Consider the following 20,123-nt stretch of genomic DNA (forward strand, 5'->3'; position numbering starts at 1 on the left):
TAGTTGCGAGGATATGTACAGTTTTTCTAACACATGTCAAAGTTGCAAAATTGTGCTTAGGCATTTAGATTTGTTTTACCCTTAGAAGCGAAGGGGTTAACTGTGCCTAAACCCAAAACATAAATTTGATATATTGCAGCTTACCAGTCCATAGATGTGGTGGCTTCATTGGTTTTCTTTTTTCGGGCTTATTTCAGTTCATTTACACCTTGTGATCCTAACATTCTTCCTGTCCCTTCAAGTCTATACTAACTTCTACAGTGCCTTGCAAAAGTATTTGGCCCCCTTGAACTTTGCAACCTTTTGCCACATTTCAGGCTTTAAACATAAATATATAAAACTGTAATTTTTTGTGAAGAATCAACAACAAGTGGGACACAATCATGAATTGGAACGAAATTTATTGGATATTTCAAACTTTGTTAACAAATAAAAAAACTGAAAAATTGGGCGTGCAAAATTATTGAGCCCCTTTACTTTCAGTGCAGCAAACTCTCTCCAGAAGTTCAGTGAGGATCTGTGAATGATCCAATGTTGACCTAAATGACTAATGATGATAAATAGAATCCACCTGTGTGTAATCAAGTCTCCGTATAAATGCACCTGCACTGTGATAGTCTCAGAGGTCCATTTTAAAGTGCAGAGAGCATCATGAAGAACAAGGAACACACCAGGCAGGTCCGAGATACTGTTGTGGAGAAGTTTAAATCCGGATTTGGATACAAAAAGATTTCCCAAGCTTTAAACATCCCAAGGAGCACTGTGCAAGCGATAATATTGAAATGGAAGGAGTATCAGACCACTGCAAATCTACGAAGACCTGGCCGTCCCTCTAAACTTTCAGCTCATACAAGGAGAAGACTGATCAGAGATGCAGCCAAGAGGCCCATGATCACTCTGGATGAACTGCAGAGATCTACAGCTGAGGTGGGAGACTCTGTCCATAGGACAACAATCAGTCGTATACTGCACAAATCTGGCCTTTATGGAAGAGTGGCAAGAAGAAAGCCATTTCTTAAAGATATCCATAAAAAGTGTTGTTTAAAGTTTGCCACAAGCCACCTGGGAGACACACCAAACATGTGGAAGAAGGTGCTCTGGTCAGATGAAACCAAAATCAAACTTTTTTGGCAACAATGCAAAACGTTATGTTTGGCGTAAAAGCAACACAGCTCATCACCCTGAACACACCATCCCCACTATCAAACATGGTGGTGGCAGCATCATGGTTTGGGCCTGCTTTTCTTCAGCAGGGACAGGGAAGATGGGTAAAATTGATGGGAAGATGGATGGAGCCAAATACAGGACCATTCTGGAAGAAAACCTGATGGAGTCTGCAAAAGACCTGAGACTGGGACGGAGATTTGTCTTCCAACAAGACAATGATCCAAAACATAAAGCAAAAACTACAATGGAATGGTTCACAAATAAACATATCCAGGTATTAGAATGGCCAAGTCAAAGTCCAGACCTGAATCCAATCAAGAATCTGTGGAAAGAACTAAAAACTGCTGTTCACAAACGCTCTCCATCCAACCTCACTGAGCTTGAGCTGTTTTGCAAGAGGGAATGGGCAAACATTTCAGTCTCTCGATGTGCAAAACTGATAGAGACATAGCCCAAGTGACTTACAGCTGTAATCGCAGCAAAAGGTGGCGCTACAAAGTATCAACTTAAGGAAGCTGAATAATTTTGCACGCCCAATTTTTTTTTCAGTATTTTTTTGTTAACAAAGTTTGAAATATCCAATAAATTTTGTTCCACTTCATGATTGTGTCCCACTTGTTGTTGATTCTTCACAAAAAATTACAGTTTTATATCTTTATGTTTGAAGCCTGAAATGTGGCAAAAGGTCGCAAAGTTTAAGGGGGGCGAATACTTTCGCAAGGCACTGTACATGACATCTGTGGAGGGAGTCATGGTTGACACCCAGGGGGACTTCAAACATGTCAGCCTTTATTCATTCTCATTATATGGTGGATTGATGAGACTAGTAGTTTACAAAAGAGAATTAACAGTCTTAAAGCTCTGTCGTTCCCAGGAAGTGACAAGAACACATTTTTAGCCAGATCAACAGGTATTTTCTGTATGTCCTGAAAAAAGGAAACTAATGCAGCCACCACAGCTAAGGACTGGTATACTGCAATATTTTATAGTTTTGTTTTTAGGTTTATTTATGGTTTAATGTAATTCTTTTACCACAAGATTTCTCTTTAATAATTCAAAATATAGTACTTGTCCTTGTGTATTACATTTTATTAATAAAAGATAAACAGTATATATATATATACAGTGCTGTGAAAAGGTATTTGCCCCTTCCTGATTTTTTTTTTTTTTGCATATTTGTCACACTTAAAGATCATCAAACAATTGTTAGTATTACACAAAGATAACCCAAATAAATCCAAAATGCAATTTTTAAATGATGATTTTATTTATTAACCACTTGCCGTCTGCCTAACGCCGATCTACGTCGGCAGTCAGCCCCTCACAGGCAAAGTGACGTAGGGCTACGTCACTAGCTTGTGAGGGTCTAGGGAGCAAGCGCGCGCCCCCGGAGGCGCGCTCCCGCGTGGTGACGGACCCCCCCCCCCCCCCCGCGCGTGTGACCAGCGGACCCGATGTCCGCCGGTCACTCGGCGATCTGCGGGGGAGAGGGAGAATGTCAGGCAGCTTGTGTAAACAAGCCACCTGTCATTCTCCTCACTGTAAAGACACTGATCAAACGGATCTAGTATGTAGATCCATTGATCAGTGTCCTTACAGCTCAAGCCACAGCCAATCACAGTAGAAAGCACGCCCCTAGGGATACACACAGCCCCTTCCTCCCAAATAAAGTTAACCCCTTCACAACCAGTGTATTTTTACAGTAACAGTGCATATGTATAGCACTGATTACTGTAGAAATGTCACTGGTAACCCCAAAAGTGTCACAAATGTCAGTCAAGGGTCCGATCTGTCCGCCCCAATGTCGCAGTACCGCAAAAAAAATCGCAGATCGCCGCCATTACGCGTTAAAAAAAAAAATGACAAAAATCTTTCCCTTTGTTAGTAAACGCGATAACTTTTGCGCAAACCAATCAAAATACGCTTTTTGCAATTTTTTTTACCAAACATATGTAGCATAAAACAAATTGGCCGAAAATTTTAAAAAATTTTGATTTTTACTTTTTTTTTGGGGGGAATTTCATATAAAAAAATGTGAAAAATATTGTTATTTTTGCAAAATTGACGCTCTTTTTTTGTTTATAGCGCGTGATCAAAAAATCGCACAGGTGATCAAATACCACCAAAAGAAAGCTCTGTTTGTGGGAAAAAAAGGACGTCAAATTCGTTTAGGTACAGCGTCGCACGACCGCGCAATTGTCCTTTAAAGTCACGCAGTGCCGAATCGCAAAATACCCCCTGGTCAGGAAGGGGGTAAAATCTTCCGGGGCTTAAGTGGTTAAGGGAAAAAATCTGTCCAAACCTGCCAGGCCATATGTGAAAAAGTATTGCCCACTAAACCTAATAACTGGTCGTGCCACCTTTGGCGGCAACAACTGCAATCAAGCGTTTACAATAATTGGCAATGAGTCTTTTACATCGCTGTGGAGGAATTTTGGGCCACTCTTCTTTGCAGAATGGTTTCAATTTAGCCACATGAAAAGCCTGTTTAAGGTCATGCCACAGCATCTCAATTGGATTTAAGTCTAGGCCACTCCAAAATCTTAAAGAGGAGAGCTCCAGGCTCCTTCTGAAAAAAAAGTCAGCAGTTACAAATACTGTAGCTTCTGAGATCTGACTTTTAATATACGGACACTTACCTGTCCAGGGATCCAGCGACGTCCTCACACAAACCGATTCTTTAATCAGCTTTGGGTGCAGGTGTCAGCATCTCTTGTAAGGGAAACAGGAAGTAAAATGTGTATAAAAATAAAATTCCTTAATACTGTGTACCAACACCATGGTAACAAATTATGGGTAACATGATAAATCAAAATAATATACAAAGATCGTGCAAAAAAATATACACTGCTCAGAAAAATTAAAGGAACACTTTGAAAACACATCAGATCTCAATGGGTAAAAATTTTGTGCTGGATTTCTATACTGATATGGACTGGGTAATGTGTTAGGAAGGAAAGAATGTCACATCGTTTGATAGAAATGAAAATTATAAACCTACAGAAGGCTGAAATCAAAGTGAAAAATGATGCAGAAGACTAGTCCATTTTTCTGAAATTTCATTGCAGTAACTCAAAATGGTACTCAGTAGTTTGTATGGCCCCCATGTGCTTGTATGCATGCCTGACAATGTCGGGGCATACTCCTAATAAAATGATGGATGGTGTCCTGGGGTATTTTCTCCCAGATCTGGACCAGGGCATCACTGAGCTCCTGAACAGACTGGGTGGCAACCTGGCAGCCTCGGATAGAACATAATGTCCCAGGGGTGTTCTATTGGATTTAGGTCAGGCAAGTGTGGGGGCCATTCAATGGTATCAATTCTGTCATCCTCCAGGAACTGGCTGCATACTCTCGCCACATGAGGCCAGCATTGTCGTGCACCAGGAGGAACCCAGGACCCAATGCAACAGTGTAGGGTCTGACAATGGGTCCAAGGATTTCCATGAATAAGCCTCCCCAGACCATCACTGACCCACCACCAAACCGGTCATACTGAATGATGTTACAGGAAGCATAAAATTCCCCACTACTTCTCCAGACCCTTTCACGTCTGTCACATGTGCTCAGAGTGAACCTGCTCTGAGCACATGTGACAGGCACAGGGCACCAGTGGCGGACCTGCCAATTCTGGTGTTCAATGGCAAATGTCAATCAAGCTCTACATTTCCGGGCAGTGAGCACAGGGCCCACTGGAGGACGTCGGGCCTTCAGGCCACCCTCATAAAGTCTGTTTCTGATTGGTCAGAGACATTCACACCAGTGGCCTGCTGGAGGTCATTTTGTAGGGCTCTGGCAGTGCTCATCTTGTTCCTTCTTGCACAAAAGAGCAGATACCGGTCCTGCTGATAGGTTAAAGACCTTCTTTGGCCCTTTCTAGCTCTCCTGGAGTAACTGCTTGTCTTCTGGAATGTCCTCCATGCTCTCGAGACTGTTCTGGGAGACACAGCAAACCTTCTGGCAATGGCACGTATTGATGTGCCATCCTGGAGGAGTTTGACTGCCTGTGCAACTTCTATAGGGTCCTGCCTATAGGATTGCCTTATGCTATCAGTAGTGACACTGACCCTAGCCAAATGCAAAACTAGTAAAAAACTGTCAGAAAAGATGAGTAAGGAAAAAAACTGTCAGTGGCCTCCACCTGTAAAACCATTCCTATTTTGGAGATGGTCTCATTGTTGCCCATCTAGTGCACCTGTTGTTAATTTCAACAGAAACTGATTAACAACCCCCTCTGCTACTTGACTGATTAGATCAATATTCCAGGAAGTGACTTGACTTAAAGGCTAAACGTCTTTTACCAGACGTGACATCACCGCTCTCTTCGGTTGCTTGTTACCGTCCTGTGTTTGGTTATTGCTGCAGCATTACTACGTGTTCGTTTTCTATTTGGATCATGTGAGTGCCCTCTTTTATTTAATAGATCATTTTACAAACAGTATTATGCTATCAGCTTGTATATTTTATACGCATTCATTTTGGGAGTGTCTTGATTCGGAGCATGTCGGGGTTGCCATTGTCTGAGTGGAAGTGTTTGGGATTTATTCCCTAAGGCTCGGTTGGCTTTTCCATTAGGTTGGAGGCCAACATGTTCTGGTAAGAAGCTATTTTTTTATCCAATGGTGGTGATTCACAGAGGAGTCTTGGGAAGTCCTTTTTTTTCTCTCTCTGCACGTCATCTACAAAGACTCCCATTGGGATATACAGCTGGGATACTGAACACTATTATCACCTTCCTTCTTTTTTGTTTCTGGCACTTCTATGGACTTTGTTTATGGAGGTTTTTAAATTCATATGTACCTATGTATATTTTTTGCACGATCTTTTAATTTACCATTAAATAAAAGAAAAAGTTAAATATGCGCTAGTGATTCTTATCTAGTGAAGCAAAATCAAAAGCAAAATGAATCAAAGTTCATAAACAAAAAAGTGCATATATAAACAATGTTTATAAAGATGTGATAATTAAATATGTAACAACATTATTAAAAAAGCAAACACACCGTGATATATGTTAATAAGTGTCGGTTCACACTAGTGCGACACGACTTGGGGCGACTAATGCCGTCGCCCGTGCACCGCGACTTTGGCGCGGCTTGCAACGACTTCACATAATTAAAGTCAATGCAAGTTGCTCCGACTTTGCAAAAAAAAAAAGGTGCAGGAACCTTTTTCTAAGTCAGAGCGACTTGAGTCGCTCCTATTAGAACGGTCCAATTGCACAGCAGGGTCCGCTGCTTGTTAGGCGACCAAGTCGCCTGACAAGTCGGAACAGTGTGAACCGGCACTTAGTGTACCTCCAAAGAATGGAAGAAAAAAAGTAAATAAAAAGTCCCATAAAACAATTCCTTGTGGGCTTGAAAAGAAATCCAGGAGCAGCCAAGGTGACACCCAAGAGAAAGTCCGCACAGGAGGCTTACCGGATTACCAGTGACCCCCTTATGCAGGGTGGTCAAAACTCGCTTCAATGGCCAGGGATGGATCACAAAAAAAGAAAGGACACCAGCACAGGGAACTCCCGGTAGCAATATAGATATATCCAATAATCAGATAAACGCCTGCTTGCTCTCAGCAGACCAAGCTCGGATCAGGTCACCATACAGCTCTGGTTGTCCCAGACCATCACGCTACCACCGCCACGTTTGACTGTTGGTATGATGTTCTTTTTATGAAGTGCTGTTCGTTTTACGCCAGATGTAACGGGGCGCACACTTTCCAAAAAGTTAAACTTTTGTCTCATTAGTCCACAGAATATTTGCCCAAAAGTCTTGGGGATAATCAAAATGTTTTTTGACAAATGTGGGATGAGCCTTTGTGTTCTTTTTGGTCAGCAGTGGCTTTCGCCCATGCATTGACATTTTTTCCCATTCTCTTTCTTATTGTTGAATCATGAACACAGACCTTAACTGAGGCAAGTGAGGCCTGCAGTTCTTTAGATGTTGTTCTGGGTTCTTTTATGACCTCCTGGATGAGTTCTCATTGTGCTCTTGGAGTGATTTTGGTGGACTGGGTCCCCCTGGGAAGGTCCACCACTGTTCCAGGTTTTCTCAAATTTGTGGATAATGGCTCTCACCGAGGTTCGCTGGAGTTACAAAGCCTTAGAAATGGCTTTGTAACCCTTTCCAGACTGATACATATCAATTTGTTTATTGTCTATATATCTATTCTTGAATTTCTTTAGATTGCGCCATGATGTGTTGCTTTTTGAGATATTTTAGCGTGCTTTACTTTTTCAGACAGCTTCTGTTTGAGCGATTTCTTGATTTAACAGGTCGGGCAGTAATCAAGCCTGGGTGTGGAAAGGGAAATTTAACTCAGCTTTCTAACAAATGTGGTTAATCACAGTTCATTCATAATTTAACAGGGAGGGTGATGGGGCAATTACTTTTTCACACAGGGCCTGGCAGGTTTGGACCGCTTTTTTTCAGTTATTAAATTAAATTATCATTTAAAAGCTCCATTTTTTAATTACTTTGGTTATCTTTGTGTATTATTGAAATTTGTTTGATGATCTGAATCATTTAAGTGTGACAAATATGCAAAAAACAAAAAAAAATCAGGATGTTAGGAATCAGGTAATACTTTTGTGTGTGTTTATATATAGATATATATCTATATATACAGTATTTCACAAAAGTGAGTACTCCCCTCACATTATTGTAAATATTTTATTATATCTTTTCATGTGACAACCCTGAAGAAATTACACTTTGCTCCAATGTAAAGTAGTAAGTGTACAGCTTGTATAACAGTGTAAATTTGCTGTCCCCTCAAAATAACTCAACACACAGCCATTAATGTCTAAACCGCTGACAGCAAAAGTGAGTACACCCAGTGCTGTATTTTGGCCTAGGCCAACAAGGCCCAGGCCTAGGGCGGCACTTTGCAGGGGGGCAGCAAAAAAGCCACCCCCTCCACCTGAGACTCTATTGGCCACTGGTTGCTAGAGCCACCTCTCTCACCCCCCTTCTCTTTCTCTCTCTCCCCCTCTCTTTCTCTCTCATCCCCCCTCTGTTTCTCTCTCATCCCCCCTCTCATCCCCCCTCTCTCTCTCTCACCTCTCCTCTCTCTCTCTCTCTCTCTCTCTCTCATCCCCCTCTCTCATCCCCGCTCTCACCCCCTCTCTTTCATCCCCCTCTCTCTCTCTCTCTCTCTCTCTCTCATCCCCCTCTCTCTCTCTCCCTCCCTCTCTCCCTCACCTACCCCCCTCTCTCTCTCCCACCCCCTCTCACCCCCCTCATGAGATCTCAGGGGTTCATGCTGGGACTTGTAGTCCTTCAATCTTGGAGGGAGTCACATCCGTTAAAAAAGAAGTGGGGCAAATTTACATTGGGGGGCACCCAATTTTAGTCTTGCCTAGGGCAGCACAAAACCAAAATACACCATTGAGTACACCCCTTCGTTAAAATGTCTAAATTGGGCCCAAAGTGTCAATATTTTGTGTGGCCACCAATATTTTCTAGCACTGCCTTAACCTTCTTGGGCATGGAGTTCACCAGAGCTTCACAGGTTGCCACTGGAGTCCTCTTCACGACTACATCACGGAGCTGGTGGATGTTAGAGACTTTGCGCTCCTCCACCTTCCGTTTGAAGATGGCCCACAGATGCTCAATAGGGTTTAGGCCTGGAGACATGCTTGGCCAGTCCATCACCTTTACCCTCAGCTTCTTTAGCAAGGCAGTGGTCATCTTGGAGGTGTGTTTGTGTTGGAATACTTCCCTGCGGCCCAGTCCCTGAAGGGAGAGGATCATGCTCTGCTTCAGTATGTCACAGTACATGTTGGCATTCATGGTTCCCTCAATGAACTGTAGCTCCCCAGTGCCGGCAGCACTCATGCAGCCCCAGACCATGACACTCCCACCACCATGCTTGACTGTAGGCAAGACACACTTGTCTTTGTACTCTTCACCTGGTTACCACCACACACGCATGACACCATCTGAAAATAAGTTTATCTTGGTCTCATCAGACCACAGGACATGGTTCCAGTAACCCATGTCCTTAGTCTGCTTGTCTTCAGCAAACTGTTTGCGGGCTTTCTTGTGCATCATCTTTAGAAGAGGCTTCCTTCTGGGACGACAGCCATGCAGACCAAATGATGCAGTGCGCAGCGTATGGTCTGAGCACTGACAGGCTGACCCCCCACCCCTTCAACCTATGCAGCAATGCTGGCAGCACTCATACATCTATTTCCCAAAGACAACCTCTGGATATGACGCTGAGAACGTGCACTCAACTTCTTTGGTCGACCATGACGAGGCCTGAGTGGAACCTGCCCTGTTAAACCACTGTATGGTCTTGGTTACCATGCTCCAGCTCAGTTTCAGGGTCTTGGCAATCTTCTTATAGCCTATGCCATCTTTATGTAGAGCAACAATTCTTTTTTTTTCAGATCCTCAGAGAGTTCTTTGCCATGAGGTGCCATGTTGAACTTCCAGTGACCAGTATGAGAGAGTGAGAGCGAAAACACCAAATTTAACACACCTGAGACCTTGTAACACTAATGAGTCACATGACACCGGGGAGGGAAAATGGCTAATTGGGCCCAGTTTGGACATGTTCACTTAGGGATGTACTCTCTTTTGTTGCCAGTGGTTTAGACATTAATGGCTGCGTTGAGTTATTTTGAGGGGACAACAAATTTACACTGTTATACAAGCTGTACACTCACTACATTACATTGTAGCAAAGTGTCATTTCTTCAGTGTTGTCACATGAAAAGATATGATAAAATATTTACAAAAATGTGAGGGGTGTACTCACTTTTGTGAGATACTGTATATAGGTACACGCAAGATAAATGAAGTCTCATGCTTAGCAATACTGTGCCAGGAGTATCAACTCCTTATACTCCATGCACATTCTCCTGATGCAACATGTATTTTTGATGGGCTGTTGTGTGGTCATTGGTTAGCAAAGGCTGTGAACTGCAGTCAAATGGATGAATATTTATGCTGAAAAAGTAGGACCATAATACAATTTGTTATTCTGAAATTCTATTGCTTTTGACATGAAATGTAAATTAAGATTCCGTTAGAGTAAGCATTGCTTGTTGTGCAATGTTTATAAATTAGATGGATGTTCACAGTCATTTTTTCTGACAGATTTTGAAGAGGGGATGTCATGTAAATGACAGGGATGGACTAACAGACATGACACTGTTACACTACGCATGTAAAGCCGGAGCTCATGGTGTGGGTAATGTATCAACTCTTTTATGTATCGTATTATGTTTTCCACCTTTAGCGCCATTATGAAAACATTATAAGTTGAATATAATATCACTTCCCATAAAATATATATTTTTTATACAGCATATGACTTCAGCGAAGTGCAGGACAGTAAACATGTGCAGAACACAAAAATTAGTTTTGTTTCAATTCGTTATTTGCATAAATTCATTTAGTTAAATTTGTTTAATCCGTTCAATTCCTTTTTCGGAATATCGCTTTGTTTATTTGTATTCGAATTGATTCAAATTTTTCAAATTCAAATTTGAATCATTTTCAAATTATTTTCAAATAGAAAACAATAGAATACAAAAGAATAGTCATAATACTATTCTGTTATTTTCTATTCTAATCTAATCTATTCTTTTCTATTCTATTCAAATTTGAATTTATTCTATTTGAATTTTGGGAAATGGTTATATTCCTTCTATTCTATTTTATTCTACTGTTTTTTGAATTCTATTCTTTAATATTCTATATTTTCTATTTTATTCTTTCTTTTCTGTTCTATCCTTTTCTATTCTATTATTTTCTTATGTATTCGAATTGGAATTTATTCAATTTGAAATTCGAATTTCAAAAGATGGTTATATTCTTTCTATTCTATTCTAATTTTTACGTTTCTATTCCTTTACTTTCTATTCTATTTTATTCTCTTTGGAAATTAGAAAACAAATCAAATACTATTTGAACTTGAAAACTTTTCAAATTTGAAAAATATTCAAATTCAAAATTAATTCAAAATCTATTTGAATTTCATCCAATTTTTTTTCCGTTATTTTTCGTATTCATTTAAGCTTAGTACTATTGCAATTCAAAAATTTGGATACATCCAAATTTCTGAAAACTGAAAATTCATTCGAATTTCAATTCGAAATGAAACGAACTGCACATGTCTGCGGGACAGCATGCGTATATTATTATTATTATTATTATTATACAGGATTTATATAGCGCCAACAGTTTGAGCAGCACTTTACAGTGTGGGGAAGACAATACAGTTACAGTACAATTCAATACAGGAGGAATCAGAGGGCCCTGCTCGTTACAGCTTACAATCTAGAAGGGAGGGTCAAGTGTTCAAACAAAAACACAAATGGGCAGAAGCTACAGAAAGGAGGCAGCTTCCTTTTAGATGAGAAAATCCCATGTAACCTCAACATGCTAATTATGAGCAAGAGTAACGCATGTATAAATGGTATGACTTGTATGATATACAGTACCTCCATACAGAAAAAGTCATTTCAGGAAGACAGCTTCATCTAAATAAAAGGTATACACTTGCTGGGCCCTTGATATCAGCTTTTATAGAAGGATAAAAAGGGGTAAAAAGTTATACTCACAAACCTGCTTCATTTTGGTAGACATTGGGGTTGTATTAGGTGGCCATTTTAGGTATAAATAGAATTTAAAGAATAATTAAACCAAAACTGACGCTATTTGAATAACATTTTCTTATATAGACAGTAAAACCTTGGATTGAGAGTAACTTGGTCTGAGAGCGTTTTGTAAGACAAGCAAACTTTTGTTATAAATTTTGACTTGATAAACAAGCGATGTCTTGCTATACAAGTAGCGTCACGTCACAGCTGAGTATAAAAGAGATGAGAGGCACCTCGAAGTGTAGCAATATGGTTACATGTAATATTCGTGCTGTTTAACCACTTTACCACCGGAGGATTTTGCTGTCTTACGTCCAGGCCACTTTTTGCGATTCGGCACTGTGCGACTTTAACGGACAATTGCGCGGTCATGCAACGCCGTACCCAAACGAAGTTGACGTTCTTTTTTACCCACAAACAGAGCTTTCATTTGGTGGTATTTGATCACCTGTGCGATTTTTACTTTTTGCGCTATAAACAAAAAAAGAGCGACAATTTTGAAAAAATAACAATATTTTTCACATTTTTTTATATGAAATTCCTCCCCAAAAAAATGTAAATATCAAAATGTTTTATCATTTTTAGCCAATTTGTTTTCTGCTACATATTTTTGGTAAAAAAATCGCAATAAGCCTATTTTGATTTGTTTGCGCAAAAGTTATTGCGTTTACTAACTAAGGGAAAGATTTCTGTAATTTTGGTGTTTTTTTTTTTAACGAGTAATGGCGGCGATCTGCAATTTTTTTTTGCGGGACTGTGACATTGCGGCGGACAGATCGGACCCTTGACTGACCTTTTTGACACTTTTGGGGGTACCAGTGACCTTACTACAGTAATCAGTGCTATACATATGCACTGTTACTGTAAAAATGACACTGGCAGGGAAGGGGTTAATTTTATTGGAGAGGGAGGGGTTAATGTATGCCTGGTGCTTACTAACGTGTGTGGGGTATGCTGAAACCTGCAATCTGACCCTGTCTGTCACTTAGGAGATCCGCCCGCTTTGTTTACACATGCGGGCGGATCTCCACACTTGATTCCCCGACGATCGGGGAAGAGCGGCGGTGATCACCGCCGCTCCTCCCCTGGCCTGACTCCCGCTGTGTCTGAATACAGCGGGAGCGAGCCTCCGGTGGCGCGTTCGCGCTGCCCACAAGGGGAGGAGTCCAGCGATGTAGGTCTACGTCGCTGGACGATAACGAGCCACATTGCCGCAGTAGCAGCAACGTGAGCGGTCGTTATGTGGTTAAGCAACATTGCCCGCAGCCCGGCACACAGGGTACCCAGTTTTCAGGAGGGTTTACCTCCAAAATTCAGGGTTTTCCAACTCCAGGAGAGGCTGAACCTGCAGGGGTGGTGGGTTAGAGGGTTATACTGTACTTGCAGCAACCAAAGTACTTACCAACTGCAATCAACAGGTGACCTGGAGCATGACCAAAAAAAAAAAAAAAAGAACACTTACCTGGGTGGGGTTCTGTCTTTTATTTAGCTAGGAAGATGTGATCCTGTGGGTTCCAGAGGAGGCATTAACCTATTGTGTGCTGACGTTAAGTAGGGCCAGGAAATGATTCTATGAATAGTTTGGTATGGTGTACATTTATGGATGTAGCACTTGAGTGGCCCCATTGGATTATGTATTAGTCCCAATTTAGTGAAAGACTCAGTTAATTAAATCTGCCTATAATTGAAATGTCAGTTTTGTGGGGATAAGTAGTGTGCCTTAAATTGTAACTCCGCATTTGTGGAGAAAAAGACAATCCCCTCAAAGTACAGTGTAATCAATGTACATTGCGGGGGATTTTAAGAAATTTTGTTGCAGATTCCCACCTGTTTCTGAAAAAGCTGTTTGTTTCACCATGTCCTGTGCACACTAATTCTTTCAAATATTTTTTATTGAAAAAAATTATGAATTGAACAACAGTCGTAACACCGCATATAAGGATACATGTCAATTCAGCGAAAGCATTCACTTTAAGTGAGTTTTAACATTGTAAAAAATACAGATTGAAATGTACATTATGCCTTTAGGTTATTAGATGTTACCAAAATATCACATTCTAAATTTACTTGCTTTAGAATCAAGATTTTTCCAGTAAGCAACAGATGATATATACGTAGAAAGAATAAATGGTCATTCAATTCGGATATTAAGAGTATTGTAGAAGAGGGGTTCCAGCCTCCTTACCTAGGTAATGATTAGAGATAGACATGTGCGGTTCGTTTCGTTCCAAATAAATATTTGGACACATTTTTCGTTATTCGGAGATCCAGATATATCCGAATACCCGAATTACAGTATAAACAATGTTTTCCGAATAACTAAATGAAATTCGTCCAATTCGTACAAATTTTAGAAACTCTAATTGAAATTTGAAAGACTGAAAGACTGTGTTATTAGGGTACCATTTCGAAATAATGCTGTTTTTCTTAAGCCAAAGATGATTTAAAGAGTCATTATAATAATTTGATGAAGATTTTCCCTTTGTTTGTTTACTTTGGCACATTCGAATTTGAAAAATAAAAATCGAAAGTTTTCAATTTTACCTGTTCAAAATCTATTGTTTCGAAGAAAATTAGAAAAAGACATAAAACGAATTCCGAATATGAATTCCAAATACGAATCCCGAACACGAATTGAACGAATCAACCGAATTTATTGAAACTAAATAACTAAATTAACAAATCTAAACGAAACTAAACACATTTTTTCGTCATGCACATGTCTAATTAGAAAATTACTCAAGGGCATGTTTACCCGTTGGAGTCTAACTTGTGGACCATGATCCATGAATTCCATTTTTGATCGAACGGGTGTAGGGATTGGTTCAGACAAGGTATGTACCTTTCTCATGTGCACTGAACATTACCTCTATGTATAGCTTCTAAAAGATTCAGAGCCATTGACTGCTTCCACTTGCTTGTTATCGTCATTCTGGCAGCTATCAATATGGGCGAGACTATAGCTAAAAATATTGTTTAGGGAATTGGTCGAGTTGCAACCCAAAGCGACCTAATGAGGGGGAAGGAGACATGAAAATACCTGTTATCTGTGAAATTAAGCTGAACACAGAGTTCCAAAAACTTTCACACCAATACTATGCAACATAGTGGGGAGGTGTCTGGAAACATCTGTTTAGGTTTCAAAGGCGTCATGTACCACCTGTATGCAATTTTGAGTGCGCTTTCCCAATGCGCAGTAGAGTGAGTGGAACTCAGAATAGTGGAGAGTGCTTTATTCTAATATTTAATTGGGTATTCTGTTTGTAACTTTTTTTTCCCACTAGGGATTTGAGAGGGTTTATTTTCAGGGAAAGAGGTATTTGTAGAACCATGATATGCCTTTTTTAGAGGGTACTGAAGAGGTGTAGTGTGACCATGCCTCATTGTTGTCATTGGTATAAGTGGAGGGATGGCTTTGGTGGAAGTGCCTTATATGTGCAATCTTATAGAATGATTTAGGGTCATTTGAAGTTGGAGTGTCCACTAAGTTCAGCTGACCTGATTGCGTCAAGGTGCTTATTTATATTGAAGGAATTAAGTATTCATATGCCAATGGTGGTATGCTTATGGCCCTTTGGGAAGTCATTATGTGGTATTGTTTGTAGTGTTGCAGACCATGCTGCCAAAGAGGCCTGAATAGGTAAGGCCTTAGGGATATGCACCTTCTGTCCTGTTGCTGAGGCATTTAGTAGGGAGGGTAGGTTTCTATTGTGCAGGATAGCTTTTTCAATGTCAACCCAGCATTTAGTGGAAGTAGAGTCAAACCAAGCTAATAATTGGTCCAGTAGGGTTGCTCTGTGATATGTGCATTCTAAATGAGAGGGGACTTGTTTATTATAAGCAGCTGGTGCACTCTCAGTGTTCTGATGAGAAACGTTGCCGTGTTTACATCCCTATAGAAGTAATTAAACCTTAGAGAGTATCTAACTAAACATTAAATTTCTGTTGCAGAGGATTGCTAATATCTGACCAGATGTCTGGTAAAATCAGTGAGCCAATCACACAAGCAGGAATTTACATTTTTGGAGGCATTCTGTACCCCAGTAGTGTACAGAATGCATAAACATTGCCACATTGCATTGAATTTTACAGAAAATTAGACTGAAAAGGAAAGGTGATTTTATTAACATTTAATACAAGTTATGTAGCAATTGTGTATGCTATATTATTCTTTTATTTGCTATAATTTTTTTCCATGATAGTGGAGTTACTCTTCAAATGGGTTTGTTAATTTAATTTAAAAAAACATAATTTTGATTTTATTCTGTGTTTTAGCTATTAGGCCTCATGTACACTGCTGCTGATAAATGGATGTTTAGGAACAGTTGGGCGTTTTTTTCAGCAGCGTCTAAACTCTCCTCTATGTTATCTTATCTGGCCATGTACACTGAGACGTTTATAGACGTTTAGAGACAGTTGAAATAGTGACTTTTTTTTTTAAAGAAAAAAAAATGCGTTCAGGCAGAAGTTTATTGGCATTTGAAACACCAAATGCTTGTAACAGCATGCAAACGCATCTAAACGCGGTAACTCACGTTTATAAGCATTTTGTTTATAGGTGTTTGCAACGGGGATACATTTCTGACCATTTTACAATGTAAAAATGCTTTTAAACACAAACACTGTGAAACGCTGCTAAACGCTGCTAAACGCGGCATGTAAACCCAGCAAAACAGACATTTTTTAATTGTCGGTTACTAGCTGTCAAGTTCCAGCGTTTAGGAGAGGTTTTCAAACGTCCCATGTACATAAAGCCCAAGGGTTTTATGTTACCATGGAAAAAAATTCTGCTCTGCCTAGGATTCTTTTGTATGTAGACAGTTCCTGGGAATTAATGTATTTAGTAAAGGATGACAACAAAGTGATTTAATTATGGGAAACGTTAAACTATAAACTTATAAGATCATTTGATGACTGATATAAAAATGTATTAAGGTTTAAGGCATTTGTTAAATATATTCTTATCGCTACTGATTTCTTCATAACTTTGACATTTAAAGGAGACCCAGCAGCTGCCGTTCGACTAACCAATCAGCTTCTTCAGCTGGGGGCTGACGTAACCCTGCGCAGCCGATGGACTAACATGAACGCCCTACACTATGCTGCCTACTTTGATGTGCCAGAACTTCTACGCATCCTCCTGAAAGCATCAAAACCTAAAGGTGAGGGAACGGAGCTAGGCGGGGTGTTTGGTAATGAAGAGGATACTGAGACATCACCATGATTAGTGGGATGTACAGAGGTGGGAATATGGCTCTCCAAGGAAATGCGTTAAAGTATTGGTAGGAGCATTGCATGAAAGAAAAACTCTTTGAATCAATATTGACTACTTTTAATCCTTATGCTGCTGGCATCAGTAGGATAGATTATCATATTTATTTGCTTTAAACTAGGGATCGACCGATTATTGGCAACGCTGATATGCACTTTCCCCGATATATCGGAATCGGCCCCTGAGGTTACCGATATTGCCGATATTTCAGGAAAGTGCTGTACCGGAGTGATGCCTGCAGCTAGAGGCATCACCCCGGTACCGGTGTCCATAGCCGATGGTCGACTGTCTTGTAATGACAACCGATGCAGCTGTGAAGCCACTTGGCTGTCATTAAAAAAAGCGGGAGGGGATGTCCCCTCCTCCTACCGCATTCCGCGGCTCGTCCGGGTCTCCCGTCCCACCGGGAGACCCGGGCATCCTACCTGTACGGCTGCCGAAGAATCAGACCCTATCAAAGCCACGGCTCTGATCGGGTCTCCATGTAAAAAACCCGGAAGTGATGACATCACTTCCGGATACTCGGCGCTAAATAAAAAAAAATGACAGCATTCAAAACAGCCAAACTTGGCAATTTGAATGCTTTTAAGTGCAGAGGAGGGGTTTGGGGTCTTTTAGACCCCCAGATCCCTCCACAAGAGTACCTGTGAAAAATAAAAACAACATTTTTTTTTTTAAATGTCCGAAAATATCGGCCAATATCGGCTGATACCGATATCCGATAACCAAAATATCGGTATTGGTATCGGCATTAAAAAAACAATATCAGTCGATCACTACTTTAAACCTTTTTTTTAAACATTTCTTCAGTTAATTCCTGGTTTTCAGGCCTAGGCAAATTATTTTATTAATCCTTTAAATCTTCAGGAGGGGAGGAGGGGTTTTCTCAGCTAAGCACATTATCCTGCCTGCATGCCTGAGCTAATGGCAGATAGATTCAGGAAGTAAATACTACATGAATCATCTTCCCTTACTGAAGATGGCCACAGGCAGAAATGCTAGGGGGTGTGTTTTTCAGCCAAACAAAGCATGAAGACATGGATGGATGGGTGAGTTTTCTTTGATTAATAAAAATGAATTAAATAGTATTTTTGGTTTGTGATGCTAAGATGCAGTGTAGTTCCACTTTAAGTAATAATCATATAAAAACACCAGTGCTATTGAGTTTTCAGCTTAGCACAGGTTTTGAATATTGTGTATTATAATTAGGGATGCAAAGATACCGTTACCAGTATCGGTATCGGTGCGGATTCAAGTAATTTGAGCGAGTATTGGTACTTGGCCAGATGCTCCCGATACCGAAACTGATACTTTATGCTGCTGAAAACTGAACAGACTGATGACATTAGGTAAATAGATCACAAGCCTTTGCAGGGATATGGAGTGTGCCCGATAGGCACTGTGGTTCATTCCAGCAAGCTCAGCAGAGTCAACTATGGAACCCATGAGTGCCTCACTGACACACTACCATCTCCCTGCATAGACTTGTGATCTATTTACCTAATGTCATCTCTGTTCAGTTTTACAATAACTGATTGCTGCTTTGAACTTGTCTCTACCTACTTACTTGAACTGTGCTCCCTCTGCTGAATTGTGTGGGGTCTAAAACACAAATATACGTTTACTAAATGGCAAATGATTCCCAGAGCACTAGGATGTGTATAAAGTTGTAATAGGCAACCTCAGCACTCACTCAGCTTGACTCATAGAGGCATAGGTGTTATGTGATTTGAGATTTGTAGTTTTACTACAACTGGGGTGCTATGGTAAGGTTGTATATTGCTGATCAAATGAGACAGCTTGCTTTGCAGCTCTCCTAGTCTCATAAAAACTTCCTACTGAACTGGGGGTAGTAAGTGGATCTCCATGAATGACAAAGATGCCCAAATGGTTATATGTGTAGCACCCTCCTAGGTGGGTGCTATGCAAAGCATATGGGTGGCCTTGTCTGCGTATCAGGGGGGCCTTAATTGTTCAGCTAGGCTGTCATGTGCTCAGGTGTGCCTGTTGAGCTTGGGGAGTCTCCCTACTGTGTTCAATGAGGGCTTTCATTGGACAGTGGAGGAAACCTGACCAATGGCACGCCAGGGCTTGTATCTATCCCAGAGGGCAGAATATGCCGCAATGCATCCTGGGATGGGATATAAGTCTGAGGGGAGCACATGACAGGGTGTCTGGCGGGAAGCAGAGTCCCAGGAGGAGGACGGCTGTCTCTCCTCCTGTCGGAGGTGGACGGCTATCTCTCCTCCTGTCAGTGTGAGGGAAGGTGTTCTGGGCAGTCGGCCTAGAGGACAGAAGGTTGATCTGAGCTGCAGAGAAGGATCCAGTGCGCTGAGGACTGTGTGGAGCTGTTGGGGCCCGGAGTTTCCCGGTAAGTAGAGTCGTGAGTACTGTGAACTGCCCCGGGGTCTGCCTAGGATAGGAGACCACTCCAGAAAATCAGAGGGATCCAGGAGCCAGCTAACCAGGAGGAAGCTTAGAAAGGGGGTGCATGAGTCTAAGCCCTGAAGAGAATTCTAGGAGAAAGGGTGCCGATGCGGGCCCTGAAGTGTTAAGTGTTGCAGCAGTGTTACAAGTGGCTACCTCAGCCAGGAAGGCTAAAGGGAGCAATACAAAGGACTTTTGAGTCACGAGGAAGTGTCAGAAGTCAGTTCAAGTCCACAGACAGCAAGATAGAGTTCACTCGCGCTGGCGGGCAATGACCGGCATTCAGCCAGCGTTAAGTCAGCGTCAAGAGGCATTTTTCTCAGAGTCCCATTCTATTGTGTATAGTCGAGCCAGAGGAGTATCCCACTCATTCCCTTCTCCAATCCAAGTTCCAGAAATAAATACAAAAACCAATGATGCTGGACTGTTTCTTGTCTCAGTGCTCACACTTGGAGAACATGCTTAAATGTGCTGTTGTTACTAGAGGTGGTAACCCTGGCAGACCCACATCCAGCACAAAGGCTGGGAATTCTGCTACATATGATAATCTAAGAATGAACACAGCATCAAGTCTGGTATCATCTGCAAATGAAAACCTGGTTTATGACACTGGCAATGCCTTTCATGGCCAACATATGGTCATTT

At 41.0% G+C, this 20,123-nt stretch overlaps 1 protein-coding gene across 2 annotated transcripts in view; it reads left to right on the plus strand.

Moving 5' to 3' along the window:
- Positions 1-20,123, plus strand: part of CLIP3 (CAP-Gly domain containing linker protein 3) — a 95,460-nt gene that overhangs the window by 39,504 nt on the left and 35,833 nt on the right. For both annotated transcript variants that reach the window (XR_014225493.1, XM_082263724.1), the window contains exons 4-5: positions 10,272-10,365; positions 16,780-16,941. Coding sequence is in view for 1 of the 2 variants with exons in the window: in XM_082263724.1 (XP_082119850.1) it covers positions 10,272-10,365; positions 16,780-16,941 (256 nt within the window). In the remaining variant the exon portion in view is untranslated. The remainder of the gene's footprint in view (positions 1-10,271; positions 10,366-16,779; positions 16,942-20,123) is intronic.

The sequence above is a fragment of the Pelophylax lessonae genome (genome assembly GCF_965119305.1).
Source record: "Pelophylax lessonae genome assembly, chromosome: 7".
Classification (NCBI taxonomy): Eukaryota; Metazoa; Chordata; class Amphibia; order Anura; family Ranidae; genus Pelophylax; species Pelophylax lessonae.